Source organism: Drosophila mauritiana, chromosome 2L (assembly GCF_004382145.1).
Source record: "Drosophila mauritiana strain mau12 chromosome 2L, ASM438214v1, whole genome shotgun sequence".
NCBI lineage: Eukaryota > Metazoa > Arthropoda > Insecta > Diptera > Drosophilidae > Drosophila > Drosophila mauritiana.
The window spans coordinates 16,217,099-16,234,662 of NC_046667.1; the positions used below are offsets into that span (position 1 = coordinate 16,217,099).

Genomic DNA, 17,564 nt, shown 5'->3' on the forward strand with positions numbered 1-17,564 from the left:
CTAATCAAAAGAAGTTGCCATAATTTTCAGAAATTATTTCCATTTCATGAGTCATATAATATAGCCAAATATTTGAAATGCTTGAAATTCTTTTTATTGAAAGGAATTCAAAAATCTATATTTTACTTTGCCAGCATTTTTCCCTGAAAATTAACAAACAGCTTTCAAACCGGAAACTGCAGCTCTTTTCCATATTATTATCTTTATTGTGTTTTGCTATAGCCGCACTAATTTATATAAGCCCTCGTATCTGTATCTTTCACCTATTCTAATAAACCTCTGTTGAATGAATGAGTCGTTCTCATCTTTGGCCTGTGAGTCACCTGCCGCCTGATCAACTTTTACTTTTGACAGTGTTTATATTTTGCTGACCAACTTAAGTTTCATAATTAAATTCAAGTTCAAAGACCTGCTAAAGTGGCTGCCGACTAAAATTTATGTCAACATGTCTGAAGCAGACTTTTCCTTCCATTACACTTTCTTGCTTTTTTTTCTGATTTTGTTTGGTTTGGTTGGTGTACCGCGCCCTGCTAATGAAATAATTAAAAAATAGTTTTAATGCTGCTGGCAGGCGGAAAAAAAGAGCAAAACAAAAACCATAAAAGTGTCAAATGCAGTTGGTGAATAAAGGCGGCTTAAAAAATCGAAAAAGAAATAACTGCAATTTTTGCAGCTCTGAAAATTTGTGAAATTTCGTTGGCGAAGCGAAAAGAATGTCATGTGTGCGTGCCTGCATGCGAAAAGCAAAGTGAAGTGCGGTGAGGGGCAAGAGGGCGCAGGAGGGCGTGGCAGTCACGGCATGCGAAATGTATCTATTAGATACACGCCTGCGAAATGCGGTTAACTGCATTGGCAGCCGACGCAGTTTTTCCATTTACCGTTAGCTGAAGTTTCAGCTTGCAGCTTTGCAGTTCGGTAGTAGCCCAACCTGACTGCACTTGTATCTGGTATCTCTCAAGCCGTTCTTTGTATCTGAATCTCAAGCCACAGTCTGCATCTGTATCTGTTTCGGTTTCTGTATATCTGTGCAGTGGAAGCCAGTAGAAGCAAGTAGAAGCAAGTAGAAGCCGAAGCCAAAGCTGAAGTATTTGGGTCACTCGTTGCCGCTTGGCTGCCACTCGAAGTCGTCTAATGCCTCCTCCAATGCCCATGGCGGGTTTTTCAACTTCTTCTTGGCCGCTTTTTTATTTCAGTTGGCAGTACATTTGGCTGATGCAAAGAGGGGACAGTATTTCGTACTCAGTTTGTTACGCTTTTTGGGCAGGCTACTACTTTGTTGAACACAAATCCGATCGCCGGAGCAGATGATTAAAGCACTCCTCTGAATTGGACACTAGTCGCCGTTATCAGTTATTCCTTGATTAAAGGGCATCCCGCTTCAAACTACATAGATTTATAAAGAGATTTTATAAAAGCAGCTCGTAATTCAAACATTTTTGTAAGGGTATTTAAAACTATTCAACTTTAAATTACTAACTCAGTTTTTTGGCTGTTGCAAAAGGAAGGCAAAGTTTTAGTTTTCGGTACGTATACGTATACGTAATTTTTGCATGCTGCTGGCTCTGCGATAAGCGAACTCGCAAATACGCCGTGTGTGTGTGTGGGTTAATTTGAAAGTTTCAACTGTCACAAATGTTATAATTGACGGCAGCCACTTGCGAGCAGTGCATTTGCGAATGCATCTGTGTCGCGTATCTATATCTACATGTGTGTATGTACACACATATCTTTTGTCGAGCGCGTATCTCACGGATGCAGTTCAAATTTCGTTATGCTCGTGTTTAGTGAGCATTTGGCCGTTAAGTGCCGTTAAGTGAGGCATTGAGTGACAATGCCTCGAGATTACGCCCACACAACGACACTCGACTAAATGCAAAACAAAAGACCAGCTGAGTAATGCACTCCGCTCCACATTTCACCCAGGAAAATAGTAAAAAAAAAAAAAACGTTGATATACTTGCTAAAAACTGTAACTGCGTACCACGATAGTTGGATAGTTAGTTTCTGGGGTGTGGGAAATCGCTGAATGAGATCAGACGGTGCGTTTTATAGGAAAAGTTGAGCAGATAAAAGGAATTCTTTTGTTGGAAGTGCTGGCGAAATTTGAAAGCTCAACTTGTTATTGCATCTCAGAATGCGCAGTTATCTCACACTTGCATTAAATTCAAGCAAATAGTTATGGGCTTTTGATGAAGTTGGAATTACAAATATCTAAGGCGACACAGATATTCCTTATAAGGCAAAAAACACAATTTCCTCGCTTAGAATTAAGCGGCTAGCCAAATTACTTCATGGTATATCTTTGAGTTTAAATAAATAAATAAATTAGAAAATCCGACATAACAGTTGACTGCTCAAATTTAAATATTTTAAGCATGCATGAAAAGATTTCCCAAGAAACAATCGTCGAATGAAACCATTAACCGGGTGCTTATTGAGATAGATTTATAGTACAGTAAAGAAGTCCCAAGTTTGCAAATCCCCGAAACAAAAGCCACTTTAACCAAGCCCAAGGTCAATTGCGAAAATATCCATCAGCAAGAGTTGATTATGGCCAAAATCTTGAACGCTTTTATGGCCTCCAGAAGACGTCGTGTGTGGGACTTTGTGAACTGACATTCAGATGGTAATGTGTTCGTGGGAAAAGTGCAGACGAGATCATTTGGCAAAGACAACGTGACTTTGAATATTTTAGAGAAAACAATTGGCAGAAAAAATATCCATAAACATGGCGAGTGCAATTTATAAAATTGTATCTGTATCTGTATCTGTGTGACCCGTTAAGCATCTAATTATGCGCGAATATGTATAAACATATATCTGCTGGCTAATACATTCTTGCGTCTTATTAAAATCTTTTCGCTGTTGGAAAAATCTCATTCTCGCTCTTCGCGAAAATCTCTACGCCATTGCCGCTTTTGGAATTTTCTCGTTTTCCGTTTTGCTAATTTCTGCGCATTTTGCTTCGGCTTTGGCACTGCCATTTTCACTTTGCCATTCATGACTTGGTCCGGGCTTTTGGGCTGCGTGTTTATTGCATCCGTTTTGTGGCATACTTTTCGTGCCGCTTTTGTTGCTATTTTTTGCAAATTTTCTTTTATATATATATTTTTTTAGCTGCAGCTAAGCACGAAGCGGATATTGTCACTTTTGCAATTACAAAGCGCATAACTTTGCGCACAAAAATAAAAATGCACGCTTTGGAAAATTGCCTTGGCAAAGGCGAACAGTGAATAAAATTGGAGAGAGAGAAAAAAAATAAATAAAAAAAATAGCAGCCGGAGAAAGAAACGATGCAGAGATAAGCAAAAACAATTTCATAAAAAAGATAAAGAATAAATAAACAATTCAATTGAAAATAATTCCGCAAAGCAGAGGAGCGCAAATAAATGGCAAGAGTTTCCAGCAAAATACAAAAATGGGATCAAGGCAAACGGAATTAAATCAAAACGAGAAGTCGAGTGTGCCAAGTATCAGATTAAAATTGCAAACGAAAGGAGTATCTTTAATCGAAAATTAAATAGCAGTGTGAATGTTGTTTAAATTTAAATTAAATATGGGCAATTTAAAACGTGTCAAAATTGTCACTTATGGTGGAAAAGCAATATAAAGCCAGAGTTATGTTTCCCACCTTTTTAAGGTCATGAGTTCACCACTTACATTCGTTTCAGTCCATTTCCCAGCCGATTTCTGCGCCGATCTTCAGATCTTCACAAGAAAGCAAGCGGATAAAACCCAAAATCGTCGACAACTTTCACATTTTCGGCCACAATAAAAAAAAAAATCTTTTTTCAGAGCGCTCAACTTTGGCATATTTTCTTATGTCGGGCCCTCGAAAATTTCAAAGACGAACGCGACGCGTGCAAAAGACAAAAAAGAAATAATAAGACAAAATCTCCAAAATCTCAACAAAAATCCAATGAGTTCAACGAACGCAAATGAAGAAAGAATAAAGACCTAAACAAAACCAAACAAAAAGTCACGAAAAGAGCTGGAAAAAAATTGTTATAAACAGGCAGCATATAATTAACACAATGAAGTGCAGAAGTAAGCAAAGAAATCAAAGCAAAAAAATGTTTAAACAATTTTTGCATGGCAGCCAAAAGTGCCAAGATGTTTGCCAAAGGCTTGCAAAATCTCCAGTGAACGAATGAAATACTTTGTGAAATTCCAACGAAAAATATTCATTTTTTTTATTATTATTATTTCAAAATAAAACGTACAAAAAATCCATTAAAAATGAGGAATGCACAACAAAGCGACGAATCGCATTCAATCAAAGGCCATGTTGAAAAAAAAGCAATCGAAATAATAATTAAATAACTTCGCTGGAAATTTTCGACTAATGTCGCCTGCCCAAACACAGCAGACCAACAAATAATTAAAAAACAAAAATTCACCAGCGAATTCTTGGCGTTAAAATGATTTTTAATTTGCTGGTAAACAAATTTAATTAATGCTTGTTTATACTGTCGAAACTAATGGCTTTATTCTCGAAGGAATTATGGTTTCATCAAATGTTATCATTCAAGGAAAATCTAATAAGCATTTTGCCTGATTTTTTTTTCAGCAATAACATTTTTAGCATACTTAATGTGATTAATAAATTAGCAAAACTAAAGCCTTATTAAAGTGTGAAACTGGCGCTGTCAATTCAGATTTATTTTTTATTAATATTCGCATGCGATCTTTGCCCCACAAATCAATGTTCATCAAAAGGGGGCGTGACGAGGGGTGGGGCGTGAGTAAGGGAAGGAAAACAAAAATTAATTTTGTCATAAAACGCTCATAAAATATGTTAACTAAAAGAAATGGGAATCCATAAACATATATGTAGATGCCGACGACATCGGTGATGGACAGTGGGTGAAAGGGCGTTATGTATCCGTAAGATACATATGTGTATGTATGTATGTATTTAGGTGGCTGTCAAAGTGACGCCATTTACGGTTTGACAGGCACAACAACTGCAAAAACACCAGCAAATGGCAGCAGGCGTCGTTAGTCTGTCTGAATTTGGATGATGATGATGGGAAAAAGGGGGGCGGGTCTGGAGTGACATATGTGGATGGCAGTTAAAATTGCTCGCTAGCTGTCAATAAATTGAGCTTAAATCACGTAAAAGTTGCCGCTGAACTGGGGGAATCAATTTTTGTTTTAGCCAAAAAGTAAAAGAATTAACTCGCAAAAGTTTTGGTAAACAATCGCAAATTATAACAATCACAGACACACAAAAGGGCCATCTTATGTATCATTTACAAATTATGTTAGCAAAGTAGAATATTTAATTTATATAGAACCATCAAGTTCATTAAAAAGAACAATTAAGGCAAACCTTATGGATAATTGAAAAGTTTTCCCTGGCCAAAACGGCTTCACTTGAATGTGTTTAATTTGTATTTTACGCCTGAATATTCTTCAGCCACAAAGGGTTGCCAGCAAAAACCAAAAAAAAAAAAAGAAAAAGAAATCAAAAAGGATGATTAATTAAGGTTATTGTGATTAATGTTCCCGCCCGAACCCCAAGGTCTAAGCATACAAATCAGCGGAGCGAACGACTGACGGCCGGGAACCTTTTCGAGAGGCAAGAAAACAATGACCAAAAGACGCCCCAGTCTATATACATAGTCTGGTATGTATCCCACTGACCCAAATCCGATGCGACACCTTTGTGGGAAGTGGGAGTGACAGGTGGTGGCGCTCCGGAACACAACAGCTGAGCAAACATTTGATCTGGCTGCGGTTCAGTGGCGCTCAAACTGTGACAGGTGCAAATTGTTGAACCTCTGTCTGTCCGCTTGTCGGTGTGTCCTTTAGCACCTGTACTGGGTCAGACACACACACACAGAAACGAAAACACTGCAGGCCCTTTTCCCCGGATTTTCCGACTGTCATTTGTTTTCCTGCTGCTGTTTTTCCTCTTTTCTGGCTCTCCTGTACAAGTTTTATTGGTCTGCGTCTGAGTTAAGTCTGTTTAAATTTTCTTGTTGTCCCGGGGCGTTTTTCCATGTTTTGTCCTTGAAGTATCCTCAGTGGCTGCGGCCTTATAAATCTTCTTTTGGACAAAATGGCGCAGCACGTAAGTCGCCATTGGTATTGGTATGCGGGTGACTAAACAATTGTGGTTAAGCATTTATTATCGCATAATTAGTGTTTACTAGTAAAGCACCTTAAAAAACTAAAATGCAGCATTGTTATTTCTATTTTATTTATATTGTTTCTTTTGTAACCTTAAGATATTTATGGGTTAGAACTTTATAAAACCACTATTTTAACTACTTTAGTTTACTTAGTTCTAATTTTGTGGCCTGCACTGTGCATTTGATTCGTTGTCTCTGAAAGGGAAATAAATTATTTTCTGCTTCGGTTATCAGTGAACATAGCCTCATTTTGTCTTTTCACTTTTGTTTTTCGCCATTCGTGTTGCCAACTAATTGTGCCGCCTTTCTCGCTTACCTCACTGCCCCGCCCACTTGGCTTTGCATGTGCTCAACAATTTATGATCACTGCGGCTTAGCGGAGTACTCGTACAAGGGAAAAAATCGAGTAAAAAAGCGCAGCAGCATCGTTTGTCGCGGCATAAATAAAATTAATTATTCAGGCAGAAAGGCTACGGCTTCGGCTTCGGCTTTGGATTTAGCTTTGGCTACACAGAAATGGCAAAATGGCCAACTGGCAACGTCCGCAGAATCCAGCGATACAAACCAAAGCCGTAAAAGTCAAGAACAACAGCGTATTGAAATTTAAGTGCCGCCAAAAGGCAAAAGTCGTGGTCTTAAATACGCTCGATTGAAACGCGGGACGACAAGGTATTTTTGTCTGTAAGAAGCAACAATTATTTATCCGAGGGCAAGCAAAGATTTATTACCAAAAGAGGGGTTAATTTCGCGGTTAACAGAGGTTTCAAAGAGGCAGATACTTAAAGAGATTGCTAAACACCTAATACTAGTATTAACGAGCATTGCAAATGTGTTTTTGTTTTATCAATATGGTAAAAAGTAACTTACATGCATTCTCTACTTACAGAATTACTTCGTTCAGAACGTAATTGCAAGCTATCTCGAAAATTAATTAATAACAATTAGTGTAAATTTTGCCATTCCCATGGCTAATGTTTCTTATTTGTACTAAGTGCTGCTCTCGGAAATCCTGTAAATCTCTTGCGCTGCTTAAATATTTTAACAAAACAATGGGTTAAACCAAAGCAAACAAAAGCCAAAGAGAAAGGAAACAAGCGAACAACGGTTTAGCTACAGCTCCACAATGACCACGCCCCCGCGCCTTGGCCAACGCCCCCATTCTGTGGAGTCAAGTCTGTGGGGGGAAGGAAATTAATTACGCACGCTTTAAATTTGATTTCATTTGTTTTCGTTCCAGCAGTTCTCTTTGGTTAATTTAAGTATACTTAGAAAAATAGTATTATTCGAAAAATATTAGGAAACTGTATATTTTTATTTCAGCTAATATTTCTCAATGAGTTGAAATATATTCCTATAATTTTATAATTATTATTTTAATAATATTTTTGGGTGAATAAGAAATTTGACTTGGTTTCAGATTTATGTATGTATATGTTTTAACTTGCCAGCTTATTTTTGATAATATGCATTCTATGTTTGTTTTTGGCTGAGTGTATTACTCTTGCGCTCCTTTCCAGCCACCCACTTTTTACCCCCTTTCGCCCTTTGGCCACTTTCCCCCCTTCCCGTTTGGCGTTGGTCATTCGTCTTCCATTTCGTGTTTTAATGAGCTTCATGCGCCACACGCTGATTTCGCTTTCTTCGCCTTTTGCTCGTTTTTTGTTTCGCTTTGGCTTGTTATTATTATTGTTTCTTCTTTTCCACTCTGGGATTCTCCGCTCTCTTTGCCACCGCACAGTAATATTTAATTTTTGCTTTTTTTTTTCCTACTCTCTCCCTGGCAAATTGCAAATTGCGGGTTAGCATTTCTTAATGTCAATGCCATTGTAGCGGGCAGAAAGAGAAGAATCACTCTGTTGGGTGGTGGAGGTGGAGGGGGGAAGGGGGAAGAATGTGGAGTGGGAGGGTGGCAAAACAAAAGACCAGAACGAAATTGGCGAACTCTCGGCAATAACCGGACTTTCACACTGAAAGAAATTCATTTAGACCACAAAATGGAGTATCATCATATTCCTACTTTTTACTCACTAACTTCTTACTTATTTGCTTACGCTTAAATGAATCTTTTCCAAATTAAATAATTTCCCTGATATATAATTTAAGTTAGTTTTTGTGAACATGTATACTCCCTGGCCAGAACAACAAAAATAAAGCTTTTTCCTCGTCCTTCGTTTTTTGGCTTAAGTGTGCAAGTTAATTGAATTGGGGCTTATGCGAGGGCAAGGAGTTGGGTGGAATACAGTTCCTAGTAATTGTTAATTGCTCGAGATGAGGGGGGTGGCCAAGAGGAAGAAGCAGAAAGAGCCATGAGCACTGCATGCATTTATGGTAATGCAAAAGGCGAGCGGCAAATGGCGAACATCGAAACAAACCGAAAACCCAGCGGGCGAAGAAATTGAAGTGCGGATCAGGGCCGAAAGTGCAACAAATTGAAAGTGTTAACGATTGTGGCTAGGATTGCCAGGGGGGGGGTCAAGTGGGGGGCCTTCCAGGAATAATTAAACGGGCTGATTAAGTGGAGCTATAATTGCTGTCGAGCGGGGGTTCCGATTACGAACAGTTTGCCAAACTTTGCGGCGCGCTCAAATTATTTCTGCGCGTTTAAAAAGTTTTCTAACAGTCCATTAAATAATGCAAATAAAACTTTGCTTACTGCATTAATTTTTCATTATTTCTATTTATTTTTGCCATATTTATTTTGGGTTTGTTCATCACCATTTATTTTGATCAAAACCAATTAAGTTTATCTGCTCGCATTTATCATAACCACAAAAACTAAACCATTAAGAGTTATGTACCGAACATTTTAATTGTTTCAAACTAATAGTTTTATGATTTTATCGGGACAATGGTTGAAACTAACTTCCATCTTTCGTAATGGTTTTTTTGTAATTAAATTGACTTTAAAACTAAACCATTCTTGACGTATCTTTAAGCTATAAATTACCGACCCTATTCACAGGGCGGTAAATCCCTTGCAACGTCTGTAATTATTTCTAAATTCTCAGGCTTAGCATCGTTAACCGTATGGTTTAGCCCACCTGCCGATTACACCACTAATCGGTATAAATCTCGTAACTAAACCGAAAATACGCCCCATTAGCCCCGCCATCCACCTGATACATTATGCACCTGATACGGCGAAGACATTAATTTAAAGCCGGCAAGAAAAGCCCTCTTTGGCCCCCAAACTTAATTTGCCTGAAAGAGACAAAACCAATAAACCAAATGCTGACTTATAGCCTTGTTCACGTCACAGACGAAGGTCAGGGGGTGGGCTTTTCCGCGGAGTAGGAGGATGAGGAGGGGAAAGGACCTTGGTTTATCGCTCAGACAACGCGCAATTTTTCGTTTTAATAACAATATTTACTCATCATAAAGTATAAATGAAGGCATAATGTGTTGACGGGCTGAATGTTTGCATATATAAATATGTATATGTGCAGACATTAATGTACATATACATCTCCTGGGAAATGGAAATGGGTGTAGATGTGTGGGTGTTACTGCGGCGGTCACATCTGGCTGCCACGCCCTCGAACGCCATGCAGCAAGCGCCCATTTTTCCCCTGGCTGGTGACACCAAAATTTCACGTCTGTTTCAACGCTTTTTGTTTCATTTATTCACTTTTTGTCGAGCCATTTTTGCGCTTGTCTATGAGGACTTCACTTAGGTGACATACAAAAAGCCAATATTTGCCTGACGGGGGGGAAAGCAGACAGAGGCTGTGTGTTTGCCTCGTCAAAGATATTGGAAATTCAAATAAAATGGCAGCCTCTAAGGACACTGAAAAAAGGTAGCCTGGACTTGAAAAACAGACTTTTTATTTTTGTAATTGAAAAAGAAGCTATATTTTGTATATTCATAAAGCTTATTTGCTTATAAGCAATATAGTTGTTAAATATTTTGAAAAGATTTTACAATAATACATATTTTCGCTCAGTGAAGTTGTGAAACAGGACGTGCGACACGTGCAGACTGGCAAATGGCGCTAGGTGGCGCCACCCCAACTCACATTCCTCGTCCGCGTGGGAAATCAACTTCCCCTATTCGCCCATCCCCTTCTCCATTTTTCACCCCCTCGACAAACCATCAATCAATGAGTCTTAGAGCATTTTGTTGCCTTCGATTTGTGGGCAAGCGTTTAACGGGGCGTATGCGCAATTAATGCGCGATGTCGTGAACAAAGTGAAGAGAACTCTTAAAGAAATTTTCTGCCAGAGCTTTCCATGATGGAATTCGTGAGTGCTCTGCTCTAATTGCATTTTGCGAAAGCTGTTTTTTTTTTCTGTATTTTGTTTCATCATAATTATCGAGATAATTACGCACGCATCGTTAATTGGATGGGATGCGAATTAAGGGGAAAGAGGGTTACGTAGGGAAACTGTGAATTAAAGAGAATGGGAGAGACACGCAATTATCATGAGATCGGAATTAGAGATAAGTGAGGAAAAGTGTTGATTTAATGAGCCAACTAACCGCAAACTGGTCTAGATTTGGTGGGTAATTATCGAGAACATCAAAGCGATGGAAGAAAAGCCATTTGGGAGTTAACTTTCGCAATCAATAGTGTAATATCAAATTGACACCACCCAGTGGAAATCATTTGCATATCCGCCAATCGAAAAGAATCATAAATCAAGCTCAAGACAATCGAAAGTTTATTCAACTCCCTGGGCATTCATCAAAAGGAATCTTGAATCTTATTATTCATATAATAAGATGAATGCCTCGACAATAACTCACTTCAGCAAATCGAACCAAACATTCAATCGGATGAAATGTCTACTGGAATTTCCTTGACTGAAGTCTTGCTTTTCGGCTACTAACCCAATTGTTATTAATTTTATAGGCATTTTGTGCGTGTTATGCCTGTGCGTGCTGCCAACAATCGAAACCGCCAGACAACGGCCCTCACCCATGACCTCTGACCCTGAAGCAGCGACACTGACTAACTGAACAAGTGACAAACTGAGGTCTGGAGAATGGGTGGCTCAACAATGCGTAACAACAGGAAAGCAATAACAATTCGCAATTAGCCCAAACGCGTTTGGGCCACAACTTTATTTTGACACTGTCTACCAAGGGAATGGTGGGGTTAAGAGGGCCAACGAGGGTTAAGGGTGCGTGCAGGGGACAAGGTCAACGCATCGGGGCAGAAAATTGAAGTGGCTGATGAGGACCCAGCGAGGGTTGTTACCTGAGTTACGAGACATTTTTAAGTAATTATAACACTCATTTATGTAACACATGGTTTCATTGCACTTGATTATCTGTGATTATCTTAAATTTTTAACGAATAAAGGGCCTGTAGTTACTGTTCAAAAGTTTAAACCAATACACATATATATACATATATAAAAACTTTTAAAACTTCTTTCTTAACTTACTATTAGAATTTCCTAAAAAGTTTATACATTCTCAAAAGCTTCTTAGAACTTCTAGGTAACTTACACTTTCCTTGGCGAAAATACCTTTTCATGCACCCCAACCCCAAATCGCTTCTTAAGCAGTTTAGCATTAATTAAGTTTGAGTAAGAGTTGCAGACACTCGCGGAGAAAGTCGAGGAGGTTTTGTCGCTGAAGTATAGTACTTAATTTAACTGTCTGTCTGCTGGCCAAGTGATAAGCTATTTCCCCCGCAAACTCCGAAGCCAGCCCCGTTTCGCCCAACTAATTGCTGCCTTTTAACACTTGAGGGGAATTTCACTCGCCATCTATCTCGCTCCGAGAACGGTGTGCATTTCCTGGCCAGACAATCTTCTCCGGCCCCTGTAAACCCCATTTTCCCGTACCTTACTCACTCAGAATGATTAACTGCATCGGGTATTGGGGAAGGGCGGGAGCAAACTCTTGGTTTCAGTTTATCAGCCATCATCGGTTGTCCGCTTTTCAGTCGCATTATGCGTCAGCGCACTAAACCAACATTTTTACACCTAAGAGCAGATGAAGTAGCTACGGGCAAGGGGACTACGGAGTGGGGGGACTGGTCTAGTAATTTCTGCCGGCGGATGGCATTTAATGCATGATTGAACGGCGGGGCCCAGCATTTTCGGCCTGAATGAGTGCGAGACATGGCTAAGCGTATTAACAGCCGCATTACCGTTAAGTTTACAGTTTAACTATCGAAGCGAAGCGGGGGAATCCCCTACACACCTACCTGCCATACATGCCAACCTACCGCCGCCTCGTCACACTCAACCACACGATAACCTCCCCACAATCCATTTGCCAACATTACGCATACGCCGCGTGGTGTCCATAAAAAATGCAACTCTGCATTGTTTAGCCAGCGAAACAGAACGAAGGCACAAAAAAACAACAACAAGAAGGGCAAATGCAGCAGTCGAGTGCCGAGCTTGAAATACCTCTTAATGTGCTAAGCTGGGGGATAATTCTCAGTGCTAGTTGCTCATAAAACTAAACCTTTCAAAGTAATATCTTCAGTTGTTTATGGTATTTGTAGATGGCGACTAATTAAATATTTACCGAAAAGAATAGGTATCTGCATGCTTAATCCCTTGCTTCTGTATCTTGGCGTTCATATAACTTAGTTCGCTATTCTGATAAAGTTTATGAATAGTTTGTACGTTCGGAATTCCTTTCTTCTATTGATAACACGTTTCTACTTTTCTACGAATCTAGTATACCATTTTACTCCACAAGTACCGGGTACAACAACTAGAAGGCATGGCTTTTCCCGGCGAACGAAGTGGTAAATAGAAGGAGAAAACTCCGAAAATGGGCCACCAGTGGGCATGGCCACGTTGCTCCTACGTGCCCCGGCATGCAAAGTGCAATTCTGCAGCTGGGAATCGCATTTTAAACCATCCATATTGATGTGCAAACATGGAATGCATTTTATGATGAACATGGATTTCTGACTCGTTCTTTTTCTTTTTGACCTTTAAATATTAATGGGTATGGGTATGGGTAAAGCGTGGGAATTTAAGTGAAGGGCGTCAAGTGGGGCCAATATTAAGGCTTTAATACTTCAGCATTTCATAGTACTTCATAATTTTTAATAATAAGGAAAATAATTGTGTTCTTTGATTCGTGAGCCGGAAAATCATGTTAATTTAATCACGGTATTTATAAGAAACAAAAATAATTCAATTATTCCACTTGAAATACATTTGTATCAACGAGACTGGTCTCCTTATCATTTATCAAACCGAATTATGCGCTAATCTCGACCAGACATCGTCAGTTAACAAATGTTTGCTCGCTCGCAGTCTTTAGCTTTTTCCATTATTTTCTTCGTCGCATTGCAGCCAAAAAAAAAAATAGATGGCGGCAAACAGAAGAGGAATGGAATTGAAAAGCAATACAAATCCACAAATCAAAATATATCTGAAATGTTTGAGGGGGCAGCTTTCGGGGCGGTCTGCTGTCGTTTATTCTGTGGCAATGACATGCGACAACGTTGCAGTTGAAATGGATCCCCAGATGGAATGGAAATGGCCGTGGAATGGTAGTTCTGATATTAGTATTATCCCTCGCCAGCCGCCCATTCCCCTCGCCCTAATGACAGTGGCCAAACCAGAACCAGAACCAGAACCCGAAACAGATCCAGACAATGCTGAGGCTATGATTCCGATTCCGATTCGGATGCCCTGCCAAGAACCCCGAAAACTTCTTTTGTCCACCCCTCTCTTTCACTCCGCAATTCTCGATTTTTCTCTCTCTTCACGAAATGAGGCTGCCAAGAAATGTTTGCTCTAGAGATTTCTATGTTTCCAACACACATTTATTAAAGCCAACTATCGAGTGGACAGAGGGGCAGTGCAGCGCAGTGCCTATGACAGGAGCGGCACGGGAATGCACGGGTTGGGCCGGGCTGGATATTAATCATCGGGCAGACTTAAATTGCAAATGAAATCGGAATTGGGCAACGGTGCGTATGCGTATCGTAGTTGAGTAGTTCGAGGCGACGAGGGAGCCAGAAATTGGCAGACTCTGTCAAGCATTTGTTGGCTGCAGCAAACACAAACATACATATTCAAATGTATACACTGGGGCAAATCGGTGAAAGAAAATAATAATGCAATGAAAATGATTTTTACACTAATCTTTATTTGATTTTAATAAATAATTCGATTTTCTCTGCCACGCATGCTTACTATCACACTTCAAATTTAACATCATTTTATGTAACCAAATACATTAAGACATATTACCAAGTGTCAGAACTAAGTAATCAATTCCTCGCTGTGCATATATATTTGCACACATCCAAAAAAAAAGACAGAGAGTCGGCTAGGAAGAGAGAGATATCCATTAAGCAAACACAGAGAAATCGCCGCTGACATAAAGCAGCAATGGCTGTCCTGGCAATGTCCTGAATCCCCCCAAGTCCTTTCTCGTGCGTATCTGGCTGCCGCCTCGCTGGCGCCAGCTGTCGCCTGCTTTAACTTGGCCCTCATACATGACTATACGGCACATGTATGAGTACCATTTTGTATCTGCGAGATAGTCGCACTCGTACTCATATCATCAGCATATTGCCGCTCGTTGAGGAATCTTAAGTAATTTGCCCCCCTTTTCGTTCGCTACTTACAGGTCCCGCCGTTCAGATGGTCTCCCAGAACCGACCTCCACCCCCGATGCCGGTGCCCGTCCAGGTGCCGCAGTACGTCAACGAGAACGGAACGCTGACCCACGTGATGCTCTCGCCGCAGCAGTACCAGCAACTGCATCCTGGCCAGGGACACCTACATCCAGCGCCTTTCGTAAGTAGATACATTCAAAATGAACAAGATTAAGTTATTATACCATAAGCTGTGGAAATTCTATATATGTAAAAGTAGAGTTTAGAACTGAAGGTACAAATTTAATTTATTATTTCTCAAGCTTAATGTAAATAGTTCATAATAATAATAGTAAATTCTGTAATTGAATTAATCAATATCGAAGGACGTTTTAAGCGGAATCGGAAAACAGTACACGAATCCCAAACTATCTGCAATCGAATAGATGGAAAATAGTATCTCATTTCCAGCCCATTGGCGGATTTCCTTCGCTTATCAATTAATTGACAGCTAATTGAGCGAACAACCAGCAATCAACAGCAATAATTCCCCGATGCTTATTCGATTTAAAAGCGAAATTTGCATTGGGGGCGTCTGTAAAAATAATTTATTGACCAAATGTCGCCGTATGCGGCAAACAAACCGGATTGGATCCGGGTGAAGTGGTTCCTGGAAAACTGAAAACTGTAAACTAACTATTCAATTTCAGCCAGACTCGGGATTCAGATTCGATGCAAATGCATTATGAAGCTGAACCGGGTCGAAACAATGGCTAAAATGGGTAAACTTTTACCTAAACAATAACAACAATTTAAGTAAAGTTTAAACAAAAACAAAAGCGGAAAAACAGTTGGCCAGCTGTCGGTGCTTTTGTGTTTATAATTTATTTATTCATCGGTTGGCTTAAGTTTGTGTTTTTCACCAGCAATATCGTTTTGTTTGTTCGCCGTTCTACGCTGTAAGGGAAAACTCGAGGGAGCCGAGGGGAAAAGCGTGAAATTTGCATAACTAATTAGTCCATTTCGCACAATTCCAAAGTCCCATTTACGTTGCTCAATTTCTGAGTCACCGTGCGCAAATATTTGAATGGCAAATGCATTCGGTTGCAGTGTGCTTATCGTTCGAATTCGTTTCATTGCATTTCGCGAGCTGTCATTTAGGCGTGAGCTTTGACAATTGTTCTGCGAAATTGTTTGGCCAGAATGCTAATTAGCCAGTTGGGAATAGCTGCTTGCCAACTGTGAGAAAGTAACCGCGTTACGATTGTCAGGTAAATGGTAATTTTTTAGGGTAAAGTGAACTTTAAGGATAAACCTATGCTTTTCGATTCCTGTCTTTTCACCACTCCCTTCCCCCATTCCTTAAATACCTTCTTTTTAAACATATTATTTATTCAAGTTATTTTTTGAAGTTAAGCTAAAATGACTTCTTGGGTATTTCTAACAATTAAAAACAATTTTAATAGAGTAATAACGCATTTACACGTACAAATAATAAAAGTGGTGAGTCACAAGCTTACGGAAAAATGTTTCTATTGCTTTGCTATTTGATTAGGGGTCATTAAAAGATAGATCAAAAGGTTGATTTCTTTGTGTGTATATATTTTTACTGAGTTTTAGTGTATTGGCCTATTATTAACAAAAAGCCTTTTCCCTGCCAATATCTGGTTAATTTCACTGCTACAAGTTTCCTTCCTTTTGTTTTATTTCGGCTATTAACATGCAGAACTAGTTGGCTCCCATGGAGATGCCAAGTTCAAAGTTGGGGCTGCTGCATTCCAGTTAAATTGCCTTGCTAATTTGCAAAATGGAGACGAGCGAGAAAGAAAAACGCTTGTTAACCAAAGCAGATGAGCGTTGCATAGTCACATCACGTTTCGGACCCACAACTGTTGCTCCCGTCGCCACTTACCATATGTCTAATAATTTAATAATAACAATTTCATTGTACAGCATAAACATTGCTCTCATCTCTTTTATGTGCAGAAATCGTAAAAAAGTTCACAGCAAAATTGAAATAGTTTTCATTTCCATTGCTGGAAATGCCTGGCCAAGATGCGGCAGATTCCCCGAACAATCCCCCAGTTCGTGACTTGACCAGACTACAAATCCGGTTCTGGGCTAGCGCCTAGCGCAATTGAAATTCTATTGCCCAACTCCCCCTCTTTAGGTTATTTATTGTATTATTATCAATTGCTCAATTAAAGCCAGAATTAATTGCACTGTGAATTCTATAATTTTCAACGATTACGCGCTTTCCGTGAGGTTTTAATTTACTGACACTTTGTCGCTGATTTATTTGTAAATAGTAGACGCATCGATCACATAAATAAAAGAACTTCACAAGCATTATGTATGTTCATCGTTTTAATTAAAATTTAATTGCTTGCAAAGCAATCAAATCAAAAAGAAGTTAAATCTATACCATATTTATGGCGAGAGGAGTTTTAAAATAGAGATGAAGAAATATTTTCAAAAATGCTGCATTTATGCTGACGACTAAACGGGCGATTTGCATAACAATTTGTAGGTTTTAGCCGTTGTTTTTCCCAAATTGAGTTAGTACAAGCCACTAAGAGTTGCAGCTTGGTCGTGCCCGCTGTTGGCAGCATTGTTGCTCATGACTCTTAATTGAACTCCACTTGAGCTGAACCTGGCTATCACAATTTTACATAACCCGCCAATCCTAATGCCATTTTCCCAGTGGAAAACTTGATTAATGCAGCGGGCAACCACTTCATCCGCCTCGCACTCAAATTCGGATTCCAGCTTGGACACATGTGGCTTCGTCACGCTTTGTTGCTGAAATGAAAGTGCCGGCGGTGACTGCTCGGCTGACTCCGCCATTCCGACTTGACTGGCTGAGGCTGAATTTTCCTTGACTTAATTAACA

The 17,564-nt window shown here is 39.6% G+C and overlaps 1 protein-coding gene across 2 annotated transcripts in view; it reads left to right on the forward strand.

The window, feature by feature from the left end:
- LOC117139585 (fibronectin type-III domain-containing protein 3A) overlaps positions 1-17,564 on the forward strand; it is a 105,866-nt gene that overhangs the window by 81,291 nt on the left and 7,011 nt on the right. For both annotated transcript variants that reach the window (XM_033302002.1, XM_033302010.1), the window contains one exon: positions 14,704-14,873. In XM_033302002.1, the coding sequence (XP_033157893.1) occupies positions 14,704-14,873 (170 nt within the window). The remainder of the gene's footprint in view (positions 1-14,703; positions 14,874-17,564) is intronic.